This window comes from Thermobia domestica, chromosome 11, assembly GCF_964235325.1.
Source record: "Thermobia domestica chromosome 11, izTheDome1.hap1.1, whole genome shotgun sequence".
Lineage (NCBI taxonomy): Eukaryota > Metazoa > Arthropoda > Insecta > Zygentoma > Lepismatidae > Thermobia > Thermobia domestica.
The window spans coordinates 179,045,127-179,068,631 of NC_137464.1; the positions used below are offsets into that span (position 1 = coordinate 179,045,127).

The 23,505-nt window shown below is 36.7% G+C and overlaps 1 protein-coding gene across 1 annotated transcript in view; it reads right to left on the bottom strand.

The window, feature by feature from the left end:
• The window catches only part of LOC145664586 (developmentally-regulated GTP-binding protein 2), a 66,334-nt gene that overhangs the window by 17,516 nt on the left and 25,313 nt on the right, over window positions 1–23,505 (bottom strand). The window contains exons 4-7 of the mRNA XM_081731378.1: window positions 17,691–17,834; window positions 8,233–8,340; window positions 7,614–7,771; window positions 4,528–4,729 (exon numbers count right to left, since the gene is read on the bottom strand). Of these exons, the coding sequence (XP_081587504.1) occupies window positions 4,528–4,729; window positions 7,614–7,771; window positions 8,233–8,340; window positions 17,691–17,834 (612 nt within the window). The remainder of the gene's footprint in view (window positions 1–4,527; window positions 4,730–7,613; window positions 7,772–8,232; window positions 8,341–17,690; window positions 17,835–23,505) is intronic.

Genomic DNA, 23,505 nt, shown 5'->3' on the forward strand with positions numbered 1-23,505 from the left:
TGCTGAACGTAACACTAAACTCAAAACCAACCAACCAATCCATTGCGCGTAAGCATGGTTCGAGTCCTGATGTTGGCACGTTCAGATATTTATATGATACGTTAGTGCACTTACTTCTGTTTCTTGACACTATTCCTACTTGGTTCCAGCATAGGCGGGAGTTCTAGACCATCTGATATACATATACTAACAAATGACTCGTATGTTACTACAGACAATATTCTACACCCTCTCATTCTAAGAATTCCATAAAAGATAAGTACTGTTTTACGAAACGGAATTACTGATGATTTTTAAAACATTCCTTAAGGTTTGTTCCCCCTTCTTTTTTAACGTTTCATGATTATGCTCCGGGCTAAAGAAGGCGGTGATGATGATGATGATGATGATGAACGAAATGATAGAATAAAAAATTGAAACAAAACGAGAAAACCCACACACAGCCCTTTATTTTTGTGATATGCTTAAAAATAACAGTAGTTGTTGAAAACTGTTCCAATATTATTTCTCAACCTTCAAAGATCAATCACGATAAATTTCTCTGAGAAAATCGAGAAAGGGATACGATTACAATATATAGTTTACTGGTAGGGTGAGTTCTGTTCGTATGTTTTTTCTTGAACAAGGCTCTATCCATTTCGTTTAAATTTCACAAATCAAAACATAACGGAATTTCCAGTTATCCTTTAAGGTTTACCTCTCCCTCGTTTTCAGTATTTGTTAAATATTAAATAAATTAATTTTTTGTATTTCATCCGTACATTATTTAATGTAAATATACACGGATGAAACACCAGAAGTTGTTTATTACAAATATGTTCGTGAAAATTATTTGAATTATACAGAGTGGCCAGAAGGTCCCTTTACACTTGAACTAAATTCGTGTAACAATGTAATATGTTAAGATAGTTAAGATTTAAACTCCTATCCTTATCATTGATATGGAAACAATGTTCCTCACGTGAACTATTACATGATTGCCGCGTAATGCTACGTGATTGCTAGCGGATGGAGGAAAGTAGTCTGTGCATTGACCAGTTCATTGTCTCGCCTTTCCAAGTTTGGTGAACAACAGTGGCAGATAGCAGTGACTTTACTTTGGAGGTGCGCTTGCGGCAAGTGTATGCGTCCATGAACCAAAGCATTACGAAAATACGCCGCAGGTGGTGGATAGGTTTCGTGAACGGTTCGATAAGGAGCCACAAGTCGTCAGACTTTGATCATGTGGGAGAAGAAAGCTATTCGTCTGGGAAGTGTTACGGATGCCCCTCGTTCTGATCGTCCATCAATCCGAAAGGAAACGTGAGTAGAAGTTAGTGCATCAGTGATGCGTTCATCCTGCAAGTCGACCAGAAAGCGTTTTGTACAATTTGAAATTGCACGGAGCACAATGCAACTCCTCATGAAAATGGACTTAGGTCTGCCTGCATTCCGGCCAATGGTTATCAATGAACTAACCGACGATGACTTAAACCGCCGCCAGGAAGCACGCAGGATCTTGATGGAAGTCTTCCCCACCATTGCTGCTCGAAAGTGAGTTCTGTTCTCTGATGAATATGTTATTAATCGGAGTTCGTGGAATGGGAACGTCTTCATATGGGCAAAGGAAAACCCATAATTTTGTTAAGAAATTGACAACAATCCTTCGTATGTCATAATTTGGGCGGGAATGACTGAACAACACATTTTTGGTAAGTATTTTTTTGAGGGTTCCGTGACCCAAGTTACTTACCTGGATATGTTGAATAACTGGCTACTTCCACAGCTGCAGAATCTGGGAGTCAACAACACGTTTGTTTATCAACACGCTAGAGGTCCTGCCCACTTCGCACTTGCTGTTTGTGAATGCCTGAACACACTGTTCCCTGGCCGGTGAATAGGACGTGGGTCCCCAAATTAACCAGCCCGTTATTCTTGGCCACTTGGAAGTCGGACGTTACATCAGACAATGCCCTGAAGAGCATTATCAAATCACACGTCAGGAAGAAGTGGTACGTGGATACTCTCCGGAAAGTATGCTCGAAGCTTTCCAGCTGGTAAGTAGGAGGACATGTAGGCATATCAAGTGATGCAAGGATAGTGGAGGTGTACATATGGACGTGTTGGACAAATAACTGTAAGTATTATTAATGTAGGAATGAAATAAGGGCAGGTGTAAAGGAACTTTCTGGCCACCCTGTATACTGTTGGAAATATATTTTAATACTGAAATTGCTGCAAGTTTTAAGTAATACTGCAAATATTCAGGACGTCAAATATATATATATTTTACTTGTTCTTTCCTTAATATCAATTCCTTATTTATATATTTTGCGTAGACTTCTTTCCACTACATTTTTAAAAAAGGAGACGGATGATTAATGAAAGTGAATGGCTGTGAAGTTGAATAGTTTAAATTCTCTCACCAGGAATCGAACTCCGTGCACCAAAGGCACATGTGTGAACCACTAGAGCACTACATTTTTATTTGAACTTTAATAATTGTAGTATATGTGAGATTTTCTTTACATAATCAATTTCAAATAATTTGTGTAGATTATTATTCTACACTAAGCAAGAAAAAAGGACTAAAATAATTTGTATTGAAACCACATATTCATACATAAAGTCAAACTTACTTAAAGTATTTGTAATACATATACGAGAAGTGATCAGGAAGTAATGCTCCATACACGTTTTTCTACGTAATCTTTTTAATATCTACAGCCTTGTGTCAGCAAGAAACTAGGGCATAAATTCCTTTCCTGCACAAATTCATGTCGTATTCTTGATGTACGAATCACACTCGCGTCATCTTCAAATCTTGCCCTACGCAGTGCATCCTTGAGTGGTCCAAAAATATGGAAATATGAAGGTGGGGGAGTGCACAGTTCACGAAATTTTGGAGATTTTTTTTCTTTTCTAGATTCGGAGACTTGTATGAGGGCAAACATTGTCATGAACACGTTCCTTAGGCCGCACTCGCCGGAAGTTTTTGAAGACTCTTGATGTATGCTTCCGAATTAATAGTTTCGCTTCTGGCCAGCACATCCACCAGAATCATTTCATCAATGTCCCAAAAGACAGTGGTCATGACCTTTCCTGTGGAAGAAGTTGTTTCAACTTCTTTTTACTTGGTAACTACGGATAATGCTTTTCCTTTTCGGTTTACAATGGTAAGTTCAAGTGATGATTCGGGACAAAAATACTTCCGCTCAACATTAAAACTTCCAACAATTCAGAAAAGATGGCTTCCTTTGTCCTCTTTGCTAGGATGTGAGATTAGGAACCCATTTTGTACATACTTACGAATAACCTAAAGTGTCAATAATTGGCTATTGCACTACCATTATCGATGGAAAGCTGCAAGGCCAAATGACCATTTCATGCAGCGATCTGCAAGATTACTGTAATTGGAGACTGCAGCTGATCATGAAACTCCATTTCTCCATTTTCTGAAGCCTCCACTCTTTACACTCAGTATCCAACGGTACCGCCATCAAGAATTCATTTATAGCTTGTTGTTTATAATGAGTGTGACTCAAAACATCATTTTTACACACCATTACTGCGGCGCCATCTGTCAACGACTGTGTAATTACACATCTATGGATATTAAAATTCAGCGTGCTGTTGGGTAATCTAATGTTAGAGATGAGCTGATACTATTCAGAGAAGAGTTGAGCAAAACGTGTTGAATTTTAGGAAACTAACCTAAAGAGTTGTTATGATATTATCTTCTGTACTCAATTCTATGGGTGATTGTAATTATGTTACGGGGAAATGCACGCTGTATGTTGCGGTCCAATTATATTTGTGTTGGATCTTGTTAAAAGATATTTATATACTTGTGATTACCATAAAAAAGACTAACTACCACTTGTAGCTGCAATCCATATAAAAAACTAAAGAATAAACTAGGCGGGGAAATAGGAATAATTGGTTTAGGCCAAACGGTCTATTATACATGGTAATTCGAGGAAAAAACATACATCAGACAATTCCTCTTTAGATGCGAACGTATCTAATTCACAAAGATGTAAATATCTTTGAGATTGATGTGGAACACACACACAAAGATTGATTTTAGCATCGTTCCTCCATTTGCACACCACTTCCTTCATTTTCGAATGAGGAAAAATGTACGTTACTTTCTGAGTAACTCTTGCACTCATATCTGCTTATCAATAGTGCCAATCTCTTAATTACTAATAATCTGCTTAAATAAATCTTTTTTTTTTTTTTTTTTTTTTTAATGTGGACATTACGCCGCTCTAGCTGAGAGTGGACATCTTACCTGACGCATATCACTGTAAATTGGACCAGTGCAAATCATACTCGTACGACATCCAAATCCATATGACAAGAAATGGATAGAAATTTAGATCACCGGTAACAATTTATTTTGTATGATACATACAAGTACGTATTGTTTAAAGTCATAATACAGTACTAACTACGTATTTTAAGAACACAACAGTATTTTGAACGTACAGTAATGTGCTCTATTAACACCACACATTAGATGAATATATATGAATTACTTACCCATACAAGAGCATACTTAAAAGTAGCTGCTAGTGATCTGTGGATTGCATGGCACACATGCTCAACTGTTACACCACTGCGTAGGATAAGACCTTGGTCAAAATCTGGAGGCTGCCCAGGCTTCTTAGTATACACCCGAATTAAAGCTAAATATTCCCACAACTTTTCTAGTAAATAATCCAAGTTCAGTTTCATGTTGCAACTGTAAAGAAAATAATAGTAATATTTTACTTCGAGGAAACAATACATATGTATGTTACGTATATATTATTTATTTGTTTATGAAATATGCAACAGAATTTACACTGAAAAGTTAAAATACGATTCACTTTCATTAAAGCATTAAAAGAAAGAAAGAAAAAAAAAAAAACCTCTGGAAATAACTGATCAAGCTGGATTTATTCAGCCCATCCCAGAAGCAACGAGACAAGTAGTCAGTTTTCACGTTCTTTTTCCAAATTCGTTCTGCATATAGAGTAAATTGTGAAAACATAATGTTTAATTAAGTCTGATACTATTTCAAATACATATTGACCATTTGCTCAATTATTCTCTTTCGTCTTATTGGAGGGTACGGTCTTCCATATTTTATGACTTGATATTATTCTCCAAAACTTAACAATATTAATGTTGAAAGAAAAAAGGAACAGTGTCATGTATACACTACGTGATGGAGTTTGGTTTGTGTGGCGTGATTTTTTTCAATTAATATTGAAACCTAAGTATTATTAGATTTCTACTACTTCCGGTTTTAGTAGAGAGATTAGAGTAGGTATGGAATTTATTCCTGAGAAGCTTAATTGATAGCACGAAATCACTTCTCGTTATCTATCACCGTTTTTACTCTCTACCAATCGCCGTTCAAACCGGAAATGATTGATTTCTGTTGATTTGAATAGAAGGTTAAGAGAGAAGATGGTACCTACTCTTAGAAAGCTAAATCGATTCCAAAAAGTAGATTCTTGCCATCTCTTATCGTTTTTCCACTATGTAGATTAATATTGCAACCGGTTGTAGTGAATTTCTATTACTTCTGGTTCTAGTAGAAAGTTAAGGATGCAGGTAAAATGTATTCTTGGGACGTGTATTCTATTTCAGAAAATCGCTTCTTACTATCTGCTATCGTTTTTGTTTCATAATGATCAACGTTAAAACTGGTGACTACTTCCTTCACAGTAATACGTCTCTCTCTCTTCACTAGTTCTTCCACTGCTGTAATATTTTCCTTCGTCACCAGTTAGTATGTATCTGGCCCAGTCGCAAGGCGTCTTTACAAATGTTACGCCGCTTTTAAACTCCGCTCAAAGATTTGCTGCAGGGACACACAAGAATCATTGTTCTGCACTTTCATGCTGGACTCAATTTCAATTGGTTTAACACCTTCATTACTTGAAAAATGCATCCCACATCGCTGTTCTTACCCAGTAGATGTCGCAAGTGGTAACGTAATCTTTGAACTGACGCTTCTTCCTTGTTCAGTGTTCCTGCTATAGCGGTCTGTGGTTTACGTCCCTATGAGAGAACGCCATTCTACAGCGTTGCTTTGTTTGACGCATTCCGCTACTTTCAACATCAAAATACAAGCCAGTAGGTGAATGATTGTATACTGCTGCCGTACCAGTCCTTATTTTGGGTTTTAATGGTTAGGAAAAATAATACTGCTTTGTTAGCCTACTAATACGCCTTGCACTATTATTTACCTTGCGAGTCTCCCCCCAGCTACACCCCGCCCGAGTCCACCATGCAATAGTACCGTGTTTTGTTGCATGCCGGACCCGTGCAAAGATACACCTAGAGGCACCCACAAAGCTTACCTGTTACAATCATCACTTCAGACCGGTTAAACCCAAAGTTCGGGGAACAGAACATGCTCGTGTAACTCTGTGTAAGGGCACAATATTAAGCTGTATTAACAATACACATTAAATTAGACTTTTACACTGACTTTTTTTTACAAAATCACAAAAATATCATGCATAATGAATATCAATTAAAATGTTTTATACGTTTTGCACAATTATGTTTTATATTAATCGTATGATTTCAAGTTTGTTAAAGACCCTAATATTACACTCGTACGCGTCGTGAACTGTTCGTCCCGGGAAAAACCTTTACTTAATAACACTTACTTGTTTGCAGGTGTCTGTGTCCGTAAGGAGAAATATCCCTGGCAATCATCCATGCACATTACCATTATCGATGCTCGTTTTCCATCGCCACTAAGCATAAATAACTTTTAAATCCATTTTATTTGGAGTTCAACACATTGATACCACAAGCTATAATTATGCTTTCTTTTTTCTTTGTTCGACGTTATCCGCAGAATGAATTCACTGTTGCCAGTCTCTTTTCACAGAGATGCTCCCAGCTACCAACACAACGCAATGGATAACGCAATAGTTAAAAATAGCCATGAAGCACTGTGTTTAAGAATGCAGAGGAAGGAGATTTCCTCTCTGAGTTACATTCCATAACCATATTTGGAGAAGCGAAAGGATTTTCTGCGTCGCTTCTCCATGAATTACTTCTTCTATAAACCCATGGACAAAATACCGAAGACACTGTTGGTTTAAAAATCTTAACGTTGCTAGCAATGACAAATTATTAGCTAAGAATAATAAAAAAAATAAATAAAGTTTATGTATCTTGCATATTTTAGATTTTTTATTTGGAAGCCGATGATTTCGATACCTATGCAATTCCCTAGTATCTTTATCAAGGTAAATATCACATTGGAATAAAAGATCGAGTTGATGAATTACATGTTATTCGTTTCGTATCTTCATTCAAATATTAAACTATACAATTTCTTAAAAACATTGCACAATTTCAGCAAACTCAGCTATTGCTGGAAAATAGACTGGTAAAAACTAACCAAGAAACAATAACAGCGTTTATTTAAAAGTAACTGTGTATATTCAAAATCACGTCACAATTATTATTTAGAGTTAATGATTTGCAATTTTGAATAATAATATCGAAATCATTTGCTACTAAATAAAAATACTAAAAGAGGTAGGGTACTTTTTTTATTACATAATTGTGTATTACAAAACAATGCAAACTTACTATTAGCTAAGACTCACCTGACTACAATACTATGTGGCTGTCGGGCTATTCTGTCAATTTCTTCTATAGAAATCTGATCTATTTTATTATATACATACAAGCATGGAAGATAAACACGATTTGCTGAAATTACATCTATCAATTCATCAGCAGAACAGTCTTCCCTGAAGAGAACCTGTGAAATATTATATATATACATATAAGCAATTTTTGTAGGTAATTTTTACAGAATTATCTCACACTGCCTTGCTATTTCTTTAATATAGAAGAAAAATATATTAATATCTGCTTGATATGAAATGAAGTGTAACCTCTAATAGTATTTTAAGCTGTTCATTTATCTCTAACCTTTTTAACATTCGTGGTAGTCTAGCAGTTTTAAACTGATTTACAGTGAAGAAGAAAGATGCAAATTCAACCATTCTAACTTTATCTGACTGACGGAATCTTAAAACTCACGACTAGAGCACAAGGATTAATACAACTTTCAATTACAAGGCTAATATCCTGCTTATTTACGATTACAGACCTCCTGAATGAATCGTTGATGAAAAATAATCAAAATATCATTACAACTATTTAACTGTAAGTAATGCGCAACCAATTTTAACTGTATCCATATCAATCAACACCTACCTCAGCATTAAATATCTTGTATTCGTGCAGTATCATTTGAACAAGTTTTTCGTCCACTCGCGTTAACGGACATGTTGAATTGAATGAAATTCCACCACCTTTCTTCACCTACAAAATGAAACACTTTTATTGAGGACCATCAAACACTAAATTATATGTAACACTAGTCTTCTACATCTCATGGTTCTATCGAAATTCTAATAATAATAATAATAATAATAATAATAATAATAATAATAATAATAATAATAATAATAATAATAATAATAATAATAATAGTGGACCAAAAATAGGGTAGTATTCTTAGTAACAATGCCTCGTACGTTGTACGTACATGTATGCTTCCTTTTATAGTTATCATCCTTTTATAGTTAAAGAAAGCTAAAATGACAAAAATATACAGAACGACGAAATAAAAAAAAAAATCCCTTTCTACTAAAGTAGCAATAAATCATGCATTATAAATTAATTTGGAAGACCAGAAAAAAATAAAATTACATATACAATTACATAGTTCATTCACTAGTTCACCGATAAGTTACCAATACATCTTCATAATAAACATGATACAATTAACGTTAGTAAATCGACTGAATTTTAAATTGACCATTATGTGAAACTAATTCCGATTTCTACTTTGAAGGAAAACAATTTGAAATGTGGATCTAAAACTGAGAAACAAGTAATGTATTGTTGCAGATTAAATCATTACGTTGTACTAATTTAAAATTAATATTTCTAATAATAGTGTGTAGCTCATAACCTGATAGTGGTAGAGACTTATGTTAATTTATGGTAGATCGTATATAGTTAGTGGGTGATTAGTTGAAAGTATGGAGTTAATGAACATTATGAAAGATGTAGGAATAGATCTCTATAGTGATGGTTACCATGTTGAACTCTCGCCAAAATGATGCCGGATATCGGGAGACTTGAATATAATTCGATGAATGACTGACCATATAAATGTGTGTCAGTATGAATGATGAGGGTATGACAATGAATGATCAGAATATAATTCCAAGTATTCTTTGTTCTTAGTTTTTTGAGGAAGACAAAATGCCGAAGTGTGCACAAGAGAATCACAAACAGAGAAAACTGAACTATTCCTAGATTCTAAAATTATTAAAGAATGTAGATGATTTGATTGTTTTCTCCATTTCAACACAAATATTTTCTCAATTAGGAAGAAAGAACACAGGATTATGATTTAAACAATGCTGGCAAATGTGCGACTTGAGCAATACTGCTAAAGTATTCTCTTGAGACATGCTATGATTTACAGCAACAATAGACACTATAATAATACGAGGGCTGTCTAAAAAGTATCCGACCTTTGGCCAGAAAAATAGTTGCGAATACCTGACAGATTTGGGACCCTAATCCCCTTCAAAGTAGGCCCCTTGTGCTTCCACACACTTAGCCCACCGATCCTTCCACTGCTGGAAACACCGCTGGAAGTCTTCTTTTGGAATGTTGTTCAGCTCCGTCGTCGTGTTTCGCATTATGTCTTCTCTACTCTCAAAACGGGATCCCTTCAGAGGCGTCTTCAATTTTGGAAACAACAAGAAGTCACAAGGAGCCAGGTCTGGAGAGTAGGGAGGTTGGCGAATGGTTGTAATTCCATGTTTGGCTAAGAACGTGTGGATCAATTGGGATGAATGTGCTGGGACGTTGTCATGATGGACGTGCCAGTTCTTCGCTGTCCACATGTCTGGTCTTTTGCGCCGGAATGCGTCACGGAGTCGCCTGAGAACATCTTGATAGTACTCTTTTGTCACTGTTTGTCCTTCCGGTGCGTACTCGTGATGCACAATTCCACGGGCATCGAAGAAAACAGTCAGCAACACCTTGATTTTGCTTCGCACCTGCCGCGCTTTCTTCGGCCTTGGAGAATCGGGATGCTTCCATTGAGACGATTGTTGTTTTGTTTCTGGGTCGTACCCGTACACCCATGACTCATCTCCAGTTATCACGGAATTCAGATACCCAGGATCAGTGTTGGTGGTGTCCAGAAGGTCGTGTGCAACGTCAAAACGGGTGTCTTTTTGCTCCTGAGACAACAACTTGGGTACAAATTTAGCAGCCACTCGTTTCATGTTCAAATCGTCACGCAAAATTGCATGTGCAGAATCTTTACTCACTCCAACATCTTCTGCAATCTCCCGCACTGTCAAACGGCGATCTGCCAGCACCAAATTTCGCACCCGCAAACAACAGCTGCATTCCGAGCAGTTTGGGGCCTGCCGCTACGCTGCTCACTCTAGACTGATGTGCGGCCATCTTTGAATCGGTTGAACCATTGTTTAATTTGTGTTACACCCATCGCATCTTCTCCAAACACCTGCTGAATCTTACGAATTGTTTGGCTTTGAGAATTACCCAGCCTTTGACAGAATTTGATGCAGTATCTTTGCTCAATTCGTTCAGTCATCTTGCGAGAAACACTAAATCCGACGAACACTACCAACAGCACCTCACTTCGCGACCACCAGCTCACGACTGGCACACGCGAACGCGGTGAAAAAATTCAAGCATGCGCATTAAGGTTCCTCCTTCCACCGTGCACGGTGGCGCCGCCTGAGAATCACTACTTTGCGTGGAAAAAATTAAGGTCGGATACTTTTTAGACAGGCCTCGTAATTCTATGTTGATTACTGTTTTAAACTACTTCCAACTACTATTGCGAGAGAATGTATTTTTTTTTTTTTTTTAAATTTATTGAATTACAAATATTTCATGGAAATTATGTAGAATATTCCTATAGGTTACATAGTGTAGGATTCACGCCTTGAAGGATAAACCCTCTCAAGTGTTCGATTTGCGCCATATATTTCTGGAAACTTATTTCAGTAGATGCGACGACGAACTCAGGTACTGTACCTTATATGACAAGGACGAGGTAATTTTCGAAATTCGAAGTAAACCAGAAGAACTTCGAGAACAAACCAAGCTTTGGTTGATCTGCAGTCATGAATACTGTAATCTACTCAGCCATGTGACACCTGCCAGCCACGTGCTATATGTCAACAAAGCAGACTACACTTCATGTGGTGTCACATGACGCCGAAGAAAGAAGACGTTATCTACACTAGCGTCAGTGCCGAAAAGGGACCCGAAGATTCGCCTTAAAAGGAGGAGCAGCGAACACCTCAGTGTCAATCTATCCCGAGACTGACCGCATACCACCTCTCCTACTCTGTTCGGCTGCATTGGGCCGTGGGGTACTCCATTATAACCACTCACTCTGTTCGGCTGCATTGGGGCGTGGAGTCTTTAAATCGAATTGCTTTGTTCGGGTATACTGCGCGGGTGTAAAGAGCATCCTGATTAACACCTGGACCATACAAATTGAAAAGGACGGAATTACAGACTGAGCTGCACCTCTGGATGCGCTTTCTAACAATTTACGAACTCAGAGAGAATTTCTGTAATAGTGTATTAATCTATTGTAATAAAAGGTGACGGATAAAAACAAAAAGAACTCGTGTTTTCACTGCTCTACTATCGCGGAATCACAGAACATTGCATGCTGGAAAGTGACCGGAAATTTAGGACAGGATTGTACTCGGATTTATCAGCATGGTGTCTAGCAAATTTCTATCAGCAATTTCCCGACTTTTTCCAGACTTTTCCCGACCATTTCCAAATTTTTCCCAACTCATTCTTAAATAAAAAAAAAAAAATAAAATAAAAAAAAAAAAATAAAAAAAAAAAAAAAAGTATTCGTAAAATTAGGAAAGGTTGAGTGTAATGAAAAAGTGTACAAGTTCTTACCTGATCATAGAATGTCTCCTTCATATATGCAATGAAACAATCTAATCATGCAATTTTTTGATCTCCTCCTATATGGTAGCAACCTGTTCTGACAACTGATTTACGATTTTCTGTTTCTTTGCTTCAAGTTCCTTTCGTCTCTGTTCTACTCTTCTTTTTTCAGCGGCCCTGCGATCTTTTTCTGATATCACTTTTCTGCGGTGTTCTTCGGCTTCCTTGAATCTCGCGTATGCGTTTCTCATTGATAGAATCATCTGCTTTGGGATAGGAAGGGCTTGTATGCCACCAGCCTCATTGACAGCATCATACACTACACGCTGCGCCACTAAAGAATCCTCTGACAAATTTTTAACTACTATTTCCCTGTTTACCGAAAAAACCCTTTCTAATGCTGCATTACCGTGGGAAAGAATTAGGGATATCTTTACTATTTTGCACAGATATACATCATTTGCACAGATATACATATACAACACACTCATCCAGAAGTCATCAAGTCTGTGTTCATTTCTTTTGTACGACTCCATTTTCTCCCGCACATGTGTCTGATCTACTAGAGCATTGTATTCTCTGTTTGCCTTTTCTGCATCAGACGCTGAGACAATATTACTCTGCAGTAAAATTTCGAACGTTGCTCTCATTTATTTAACAGCTTCTTCCTGTGAATGACCAACGGTTAAGGGATTAAGAAACGTCAGCGCTTTTGTAAGGGAATATTTTAGCGGGGACCTCTCCTGCAGCTTGGACACTAAATGTTGATAACATTCACGTACTTGCTTTCGGAAACACAACATTTTCTTTTCACTAACTTCTGTACATCTCCTCAGTGCTGACCTAGTTGCATACCCAAGGCCAATTTCCTTGATACGAATTAAATTAATATATAAGTTTTCACTTTTCTCCATAACATCAATAGCATTGACACTCTTCCTGTCCATTATTTCTTTTTTAACGAAGCGAGACATCAATACTTTCAATAACTGAGTAAGGTTACCATGCAAAAATGGAGGCATAGGAGTGTCTGACTGATATTCAGTCAGGAAAGGCTCACAGTCCTCAGCAAGAGATTTAAAAAAACGCTAATTTTGCATAGAGCAACTTGTCGTTCAAATTTCTAGCTACTATTCTGAAACTTACAGTTGGGTTCTTTGTCTGTTCCCTTAACCGTTTCAACATACTTTCTCACATGCGGTAATATTTCTTGGCTTCGCTTGGCTACCTTCGCATTTTCTACCCAACGAATATGGCAAAATGGAAGTGGAAACAATGACGAACCTGTTATTTCAGAATGCTAGGCACGCCTTGCTGATACCATTTCGTACAAGTTATACAAGGTTCTAAGAAAAGAAATCAAATCCCATCCAGTTTTTTGTATGCCAGTCTTAAAACCACCGTGAACAACGTGAAGACCACACGAACCAAGTTCAAGGAGCTGTGGAGCGTCTGTACCAAGGGAGGGACAACGTTCCTCTTTCATTAGCCGTAAAAGCGCCCAATTTACATTTGGCCCATCCATTGAAACTTGCAAAAGCTTAAATGGATCAAGCGATTGCAATACATTCTGCAAACCTTGTAGTAGGTCTGTAGCTGTACTATGATTCATAAAAACAGAATTCAAATACCGTGTTCTGACTCTGTTCGTGTTATCGTCCCAGAAGCGTACACTTACATCCATTTGAGTTCTTTGGCAAATAATGATAAATCATGGCGAGAATACATGAGTATGTTCGGTGCTGAGATAGTTCGTGGCCTAATCGACGATTACGTAAATAAACGCTAACCTAACGTAAATTAAACTTCAAACTGTTTACCAAACGTTTCAACCAAATCTTGCTTTTTTTTTTTTTTTTTTTTTTTTTGTCCAAATTTCCATGTGGTTGGCCTACATTAGATTATTTAAAGTTAATTAAGTCAGGTTTAAAATATACTAGAATTCTTAACGTTACACTTACTGTTCTGCACAAAGTAAAATCTTGCCCAACTTTGTGTATTAGTTCAAATTACTACATTCTAATAACTTGTTTTTAAATTTTAAAAAATGAGGTACACAATAAAGTAAACATTTATTTTGAGCAAAACATTTCAAACATATTACTGTCTTTAGGTTAGGAAAACTTTGCTTAGGTCTTTGTTATTATTGTTGTTGTTGTTGTAATAGTTGGTAAATTAAACTTATTTATGACGGCAGGAATGTTGAATACTCAAAATTGACATGCCTGTAATTCATGGCAAAGTAAGAAATGGCATGTGGTTTGCCGTGACACTAAAACAACTAGCCTTTAAAGTGTTGAATTATTTACGAAATCATTGCCCAGGTAAACTTACCTGTACGTGAAAAACAATCCAACATTTAATTTATACTAAATATTATATGCGCATAGTACGATGAAACGCCCAATTAACCACCCGTTACTCTTGAAACGCAAAAACTTTTCTGCTGTCAGCAAACACTGTTGCCAAACACTCACTCACCACTCTTCTTCCCCCAGCACCACAGCAGGATACCAACCGCGCGCCTCACATAAATCGCAGAAAATCCGCGGTGTACGAGATGCAACGCGTACCACGTGACCGCTTCTACGTAGAAAATAGAAAAACGGTTGAGATGGATCGCGATGTATTTAGGAACACTTTAAAAAAAAATACGATGTAAACGTACTACATCGCGATGCATTTAGGAACGCGAGCTTTATCGGAGTCGCTCCGACAAGCGTCAGCATCATTTCCAACATGTGGAATTTAATTCCATTTTTCCCGACTTCTTTTCGCAAATTCCAGACAAATCCCCGAATTCCCGTCCATTTTTTAAATTTAAGACAAATTCCCGACTTTCCCGATTTTCCCGACTGCTAGACACCCTGTATCAGTTAGAAACATTTTCTCCTTCAGGTATGTAGCAGAATTTTTTTTTTTTTCTTTCGAGAATAGGAAAGGCAACTTGAGAGAGATGACAATATGACGGACTCAGGGAGCACGCTGGGAACCCAACCTAAATTAGGATTTAACATACCTCCAACTTCTCCAATCTTGGGGGACCGGATAAAAAGAAGAAAATTCTGTCGTTATATTTCCAGGACGTTGCGCTTGATTTATTCTTTCAATTGCACAAAAATTAATGGCATTAAATCGTTTGAAATTATCTGCCTACAAAGCTGAAAGGAGATAAAGTACACATTTTCTTTTATTAGACTTCAAAAAAAGAAAAGAAAAAAGAAAATTGCCTTGGAGTCGTTTCAGAACATCCAGTCGCTAGAACAACGTCTACATTTTCTGGAGGGGATCTATGATCTTTTAAACGAACTTTTTTCCGGCCATCCCTCATAATTTATACCCTCTCCTGCAAGTAAATCACATAACCCTAAACTGTACAGTATAATCCCTTAATATTTCATTTAAATACGCAACAAAATCCTCAAATTTCGCCTCAGATGCAACTTCAGCGTTTGAGTTGCACAATCCTAACTGTCAGTCCCTTTTATACAAAATTATGCACTACCCATCCATCCCTCACTTCAAGTCAACAAACACAATTCAAGCGATACAACCAACACCTTTCAAATAACATCTCCTTATTCACAACAGCCTACTGACATTCTCCGTCTAGCTAGTCAAATGGTGGAGTTATCATGATTGGTGGCTAAGAATACTATGCAAACCTCGAAATTTAGGAACGGCAAAGAGCGACTTCGAAATTTTAACCATCAAAGAAGAAATGGAAATCGGAAGGGAAGCAACAAAAAGTTATTTAATAACAATTATAACAAAATCTTTAAAAAACGAGACAAGATTTCGGTTTGTGCGAAATGCTTCACCAAAGTGCAAGAAGCCATTCAATGTGCAAGAAACAAATAAGCCAGTCCCGGAATGGCAAATTCCCGAGGACTATCACTATCACTACTGCTATCACTCCTACTACTACTAGAGAACAAATTGATACATCACTGTCTACTTTCAGGATTCGTTTGAAAACAAGAAATACATTCTAATCCTTTAGTATTGGACGGTCGACATGAAATGCAAGTCTAATTTCTCAGGAGAATAAATTATTAATCAATGTACAGGCAGATAACAAAATCATATCAGCAATAACAGACACAAGGATCTTCTTTATCTTTATGGTTTAAACAAGATCTACCACAAAAGTGCAATTTGATACTATTTGAGACACACATAAACGGGATCTCAAACATAATTATCAAACTTAAATATATTGTTCTCATCAATAATTATCAATGCTGATGTCCATTTTGAATAAGAAAAACTATATCTAGATCATATACTCTATAATCATGCAGAGAATTAGTCACGGAATGTCTCTCCATCCACCCTACACTACAGACCATTAAGTTCTGCCTGTCACTTGTTTGCTCCTTTTTTCGTTATTTGTTTATTTCTAGCTCATTCTCTATATGGAAAACAATTTGGTAATGTAAATTAACAGAACGAAACATGAAACTCATCTTTTACTTCCAAATGGAAATTTACTGATTATATGCTGTTACAAAGAATAAATAAATTATTACAAACCATTAGATATCAAACCTTAAGCTGCCAATGTAAATAATTCAAATTAATGGTATAAAATGCATAGTTTAAAAGAAAAAATGAAAAAAAAAATGTTTGAATGTTTTAATAATGACTTTGTAGATGTAAATTAGCCAAATCCAATAATGGTAAATCATGCACGGAAGAAAGTAACGAAAGTAACGGTAAATCATGCAACGTGTACGGAAGAAAGTAATTTATTTAGAGAAATAAGCAGGAGAGGAATAAAACAACAGCATTGTACAACGCTAGCAATGACGATTAAAGAAGTACGGATATAGAAAACTCATGAAATATATTAAAAAACTCAATTAAAGCAAGCAAAGCTAACCTTAGTTAATCGATATCTTTCCGTACTTGATCCTATGGAAAAGCCTTAGGCAAAGAATTGTGATATTAGTTGAGTTGATTTTAGTTTAGCGTCCCTTTCAGCAACGAGCCTTTATGAGACGTGGACCTACTGATTAACATGGAATCCGAACCACATGAACTCCCACCGGGAATCGAACCCGGATCTCCCACGCCAAAGGCGCGTACGCTAACCGCTTAGCCACGAGGAAGCTCTAAAAGAATTGTGATATTACAAGAAAGAAATATATGTTAATATTTTACTGAATATAATTAAAAATAAAGCTGAATCATCATCATAGGTATTCTGCCCTTATTGGCAGGTCACTTGCCGCAGCTGAGAAGCTTCCATGGTCCACGGTCGTCCGCTAACCTCTTCGTCTTCACGAATGATCTTTCTGTTTTTATATCGTCCATTAATTGTAGCCTCCTTCACCCTCTCCCTCCCTTTCCTGCCACCATAATCTCTAGCATGTCCTTCATGATACAGTTTCTTCTCAGGCAATGTCCCAATCTGTTTCTCTTCCTCTTCTTAATAATACCCAAAAGTGTTCTTTTCTCCCCCACCATTTCTAACACCCTCTCATTTGTCTTCCGCTCGACCCAACTAATTCTTCTCCACACCCACATTTCGAAGGCTTCCAGTCGTTTTTAATCACTTTAAGCTGAATCATCATTTTAAAATTTTACTGTTGTTTGTCAATGAATGAAAAGTTGTAAAATTAAGCAATCAACGCAAGGCAGAAAAAACATAACTATTTCACATAAAAAATGAAGAAAAAACGTACCTTGAAATATATATTGGGCTTTTCTTTATTAAGACGTATCCCAACACTCTCCAACTCTTTCTCAAGAAGATTTCGCTGCACATCACCTTTAGTAGCATCCAACATCATGAGTACTAGATCTGCTGTTCTTGCAACAGCTATCACCTATAAAAACAACACAATACAAGCATACCTGAATGTTTCTGCATATTACATTAATTATAATAATAACAGAATAAACATTGACTAACTACATTGACTACGTATTGATAATGTGCTTTTGGAGTCCTAAAAGGATTGTTCGGTACCAAAATAAATTATCCTTTTCACGTGCTACTCTTTTCACATGTTTCACTTACCTTCAGTTGCTTTCTTCTTCATCTTTAATTCATAACTTCAACTTATATAAATCTAACTATGTACAATTACTGACATGTGCTCTAAGGCCCATTTTTCCAAAATAAAATTTTAACTCACAAGGTAAGATTCTATTGGCTATGTAGAAATATTAAAAAAAAAAAAAGTGTTATCCATGTAATTCAATGTACCCAAGTTAAAATTCAGAAATTAATGTAATTTGTGAATATTTAAATTTTGTATGTTGTCAATTCATGTAAATAAATTTAGACTGGTTTAAGTACAAAACACCAACTGTCTACATTTGAATACATTAAGCCAAGGTTGTTTCCAAAATCTAATTCGAATTATTGAGACAAGTCCAGAGACAGACATGTGAAAGTTCCAGACAAGGAAATACGAAAGGCATGCGGATTGCATTCCAACGTTTCACATAAAAAGATGATCTAGATTCAGTGAAACACACTTCAGTCCTAGTGGCTTGCTATTCGTTTATATTTACGCAAGTCGTGGAACGTTCCAAGTTGACTTCAAGCTACCAGAGAAATTCTACGTAAAAGCGTTTTCCATGGTATCCTTTTTGGCAGTTTTACATTCCTTGCGTCTATCTCAAGCATAGCTTTATATACTTATTATAGTGAAAACAGTTAAAGGAATGTAAAACTGCACCTTCTTCATTACTCAATTATCAGTTTCACATTCTCTTCATTTCATTTTGTCTCTATTTCTCGCAATAGTCTGTGCGAAGCTAGTCTAAGATTTAAGGTAGGTAAAGGACCGACAATCAGGCATTCAATTCTCAGCTGACACACTAATATTTAGTAATCTTCACAAATAATGTGATTAGGATTCTCATATGTTTGGGGAGTACGAATTCCCTGACTTTTCCAAATCATGACTTACAAATTTCCAGGTTTACATATAATGTAATAAACAACTACAGAGATTGATTCAGTTACATCGAACCGAATTTGAATGTGCCTCTTACCTAGTAAAATGACGTATTTCAACCAACAGTTGTGTTCTATCTGCACGCTACCTCTACTGACTATTGCCTGGCATTGAAGTTTTGTATTAAGGAGACTGCCTTGCAGCTGTACCATGGGTATCCTTCCGCCCCATCATCCTTCTCTTCTTTACAGGCATTCCACAGGCCGGAGGCGGTGCGAATTTGGCGAGGGACAGGCGCCGCTTGAGTAGTCCGAAGGCACAACAGTCCATTGGGTTGGCATCTGGACTCTTCACAGGGAATTTCAGTAATACCAGTTTCCTGTTCCCTATTGCGATGGAATTCCAGCGATGTTTTTGCTCCGTAGCTGGATGTCTTGACTTGGGGCAGTTCAACCTGGTTCAAGTCTTGTCCATACAATGCTGGTACATTTCAGTCAGGACATGAGTCTAGTAGTACAAAGCATTGATTTTGACGTTTTGTTCCGCCTTTCGGAGATGCAGTTTGCTCCTGTACGAGAAACCAGCCACAATCACGAACCGTTTCAGGAAACCGTTCTACCTCCTCGCATCGGTATGGTGGGTCCAGGACTCTGTGCCGCATATTTCCGTATAATACCATTTACAGTGGCACTACCTACACGAAAATTACGCACTTTACACATTTCTACGATGCGCATCGGAAAAGGCCACAATGACCCCCTCCCAGAATCTGTTCAGTTTCGTCGGCGTCACACTAAGCTCTACAATACTGGTCTACTGCGTGACTAACGAGATACTGTTGCTGCCTCGTGGTAATCTCACTGTGATGAGCTGCGAACGCACGAAATAGTTACGAATTGAATTTGGCTCAATATAATTGAATCAACCTCTGTATATTTTTCCCCATCAGAGGATTTGTCATCTGGGCCATTCTATCTCAAATCGACCAAAGAATAAGCATTTTAAAATTTCATGGTCTAAGATTTTGATAATTTATTGTGCATTGAAAGACATATTTGAGAATAGTTATTTCTCAAAATAAAACTTTTCCAGCCCTCGTAGGTAACAAGTAATTCATTACGCTATTAGCTTCAAGGTCACAACTCAAACACAGCTGTTTTTGCATTTTATTGTTTATTTCAATAACCATAAGTGCTATGAAGCTAAAAATTTTCATCCTCATGTAATTTTGCCTGTAGATTTCAAATCTGCAATCAAAACTAATGAATATTGCATAGATGTAGAGTTATAGCAGCATTTAGGTCCCAAGTTCAGGCCCCAGAGTGAGCATGTGGTGAAAGTTGTACATGTGTGAAATTTTAGCACAAGGTAAAGAAATACCTATATTTTGTGTGAACCAAATTTGGTTTTGGGTATTTGACCCTAAGGCCCCCAAAAATCTGAATATGTCTTTTGCCTCTTAACGAGCTTCTGAAATAATGATGTTGGCTATTTGATGCTGTATAACTTTTATTACAACTATTCCACAGAGTAGCCTACAATCATGGGCACCCGAAGAGAGGCAGGGCCTCCCTGGCTCACGAAAATGTATATGTAATATAGCAAACCACATATATTAAATATTAGACGCAATATAGCAGCCATGGAATGGTCCCCCCTAGAAAATTTTCTCTGGGTGCCCCTGCATGCAATTATAGCAAAAAATAACAGTTGCCTTATCTACTAAAATCAGTATTGTGCAATGTATCAATATTTACTGAAATTCTTGAATAAATCGTTAATTTTATTAACAGTCTCATGTGACACATATGTGATCTTCCACTAGCCATGATAGAAATGTGATCTATTGCATCAATAAGAATGTGACCAGCTGGCGTCCATACGATATCGTCGGTTCGAGACCAATGAAAAGTAGAATCGCGACCTGCAGGGTGTAAGAACTTCGTGTTGTAGTCCTGATATCCCTCAGAATATTCCAGCACCATCCCAATCCACTATTTGCAGTGATAGACACACGCTATAAATTTTCCTGGATCCAAGACTTTTACGTCTGATGTCTTCTGTTTGCGCTTTTGTATCTACCCAAACTCTATGTAGCATGAAAGCATGATTATTTCTTGTTCCAAATATTGTTTTCACAGGGCAAATAAACCTATTTTCTTGAGTCGTGCGATGCTGCTGTACATCTTCATTTGATGCAAAAATAAATAAATAAATAAATAAATGAAATAAATCTAATGGATGTGATATTGTCCACATTCCCTTTATGAAACTGCTGTGCATTTAATATTTAGTTCGCAGTTGTACTCTGTAAACTCACACGAGTAACTAATTGCTTTGTCGTTTCACCTATGCCATCGCAAACATTTTTACCATGTGAAGTGGCAAGGAATGGTAGCTCCGTTTATAAGTTTGCCAAGTTTGAAGAATTCATGTACAGCCACATTATCATATTTCAAATGGTCACTGATTACGCGACCACCTTCCAAGGCTCTTCTGGGTGATTTCCGTGGTTCATTAACTTGAAATAGCCATTTGAAGAATGTATTAATCCCTTGCAGATTCATTACTACTGAAAATTTTACTACATATTAAAAGTTTTATTTTGGCCCTTAGGTTCAAATATCCAAAACCAAATTTGGTTCACACAAAATATAAGTATTTCTTTATCTTGTGCTAAAATTTCACACATGTACAACTTTCACCACATGCTCATTCCGGGACCTGAACTTAGGACCTAAATACTGCTATAACTCTCCACCTATACAATATTCATTAGTTTTGATTGCAGATTTGAAATCTACAGGTAAAATTACATGGGGATGAAAACTTTTAGCTTCATAGCTCTTATGGTTATTGAAATAAACAATAAAATGCAAAAACAGCCTTGTTTGAGTCGTGACCTTGAAGCTACTTGCGTAATTAATTAACTATAAGGGCTGGAAAAGCTTTATTTTGGGAAATAACTATTCTCAAACATGTCTTTCAATATACAAAAATGATCAAAATCTGAGATCATGAATTTTTCATCATTGGTTGATTTGAAATAGTAGGTGACTCATCTACTATTTACGTATATGTAGACCTATAGTATGTGTGTAGGCAGAGATAACCAAGTAAAGCAAAAGAGAAATGGATTCTGAGAAGTAAAAATCCGTACTTAGAACTCCGACTTATTTTCAACTTTTCGTGAAATTCCCTGATTTTTCCAGGATATTCAGGTTGGTGAGAACCCTGATGGTTGAAAAAAAGCCTGTTTAAAATCACAGAGGTTTATGTGTTTGAATGAAACTGTTTATAACTTAATTGAAATTTTTGTTTAGTTTCCTTCGTTCAAATTTAACGTTGGGTGTTTTGTTCTCATGCAATATGACTCAAACACCATACTTGCTAACGGACGTTATAGGACACATAACGGCACACATACATTTACAGCACGCATAAGCGTAAGATTTTCATTTTAAAATTTATTATTAAACAGCCTAAATATTAATCTGGAAATATTGTTTAAGTACGAAGGATGTTTGGTGATTTTGTATGCAAATCCTATGAGAAAAGATGAGAATTTATACTGACAACAGCGAACAAAATGAATATAGTCTTATTTAGTGTTATTTACAGGAATTTAAATCTTATCTTCGCTCACTCGCTATCCCCAGACACACCACCAAAAAAAAAAAAAAAAAAAAAAAAAAAAAAGTCTAAAGGGCCCGCACGCCCCTGGAATAGAAGTTATCCACTCTGGCGATGGCCACAGTACAAGTAATAGTCGAAAATTCGGTGAAAGTTAAATTCCACCCAAATTAAAGGTGACAATTTATTGAAGCGAGCGTCAGCGAAGCTTCTACTATTTAACTAGGTTGGTATTTGTGTCTGTTCCATGATAACTCTCATTAAATTTATCCGATTTTGATAAAATTTCGTATGTGTATTCCTTCCACTTGCAGAAATAACCTGATTGTTTGAGGTTGTAATCTATCAAGTATACGGGAGTAAAATCCATCCCATGTTCCAAGTTTACACATATACATGCAACATAATTTTTCAATATGATCCTTGTACAAAAGTTTCGACTATAACAATACTTGATGGATATTTTATTTATGGCATTGGGAATATCCCCACAGCTTGGGAGTTAAATCTTCCAAGATTGAAAGTGTTAGTCCAACCCTCTCCCCGCAATTTCTAAAATATCTTCTACAATAATATTCCTTTAAAAAAATGCTCCATTTTGGCGTAATAAGGGAGTTAATATCAGTAAAGAATAAAATAGTGGATTTACTTTTCTAACACCTCCCTTACCGATTTCTTTTCGAGTTCCACCATAAATTTTCTAAAACTCATTCGCTTTGGATACAATATCATTTCCGTAGTCCCCGGTGAGTGGGGGAATAAAATCAGTCAAGAATGAGCAGTGAATTTAGTCCCCTAATGTGTATGAATTACTCTTTCCCCCTCCGATTAATGAATAAGATCCAAGATATCTTTCGTAAAAATATTACAGTTCCATAGAATGTGCCTTATACTTTTCTTGAGGTTTCACAATCATATCCACTATTTGGATTTAAAATAAATTGGAATGAAAGTG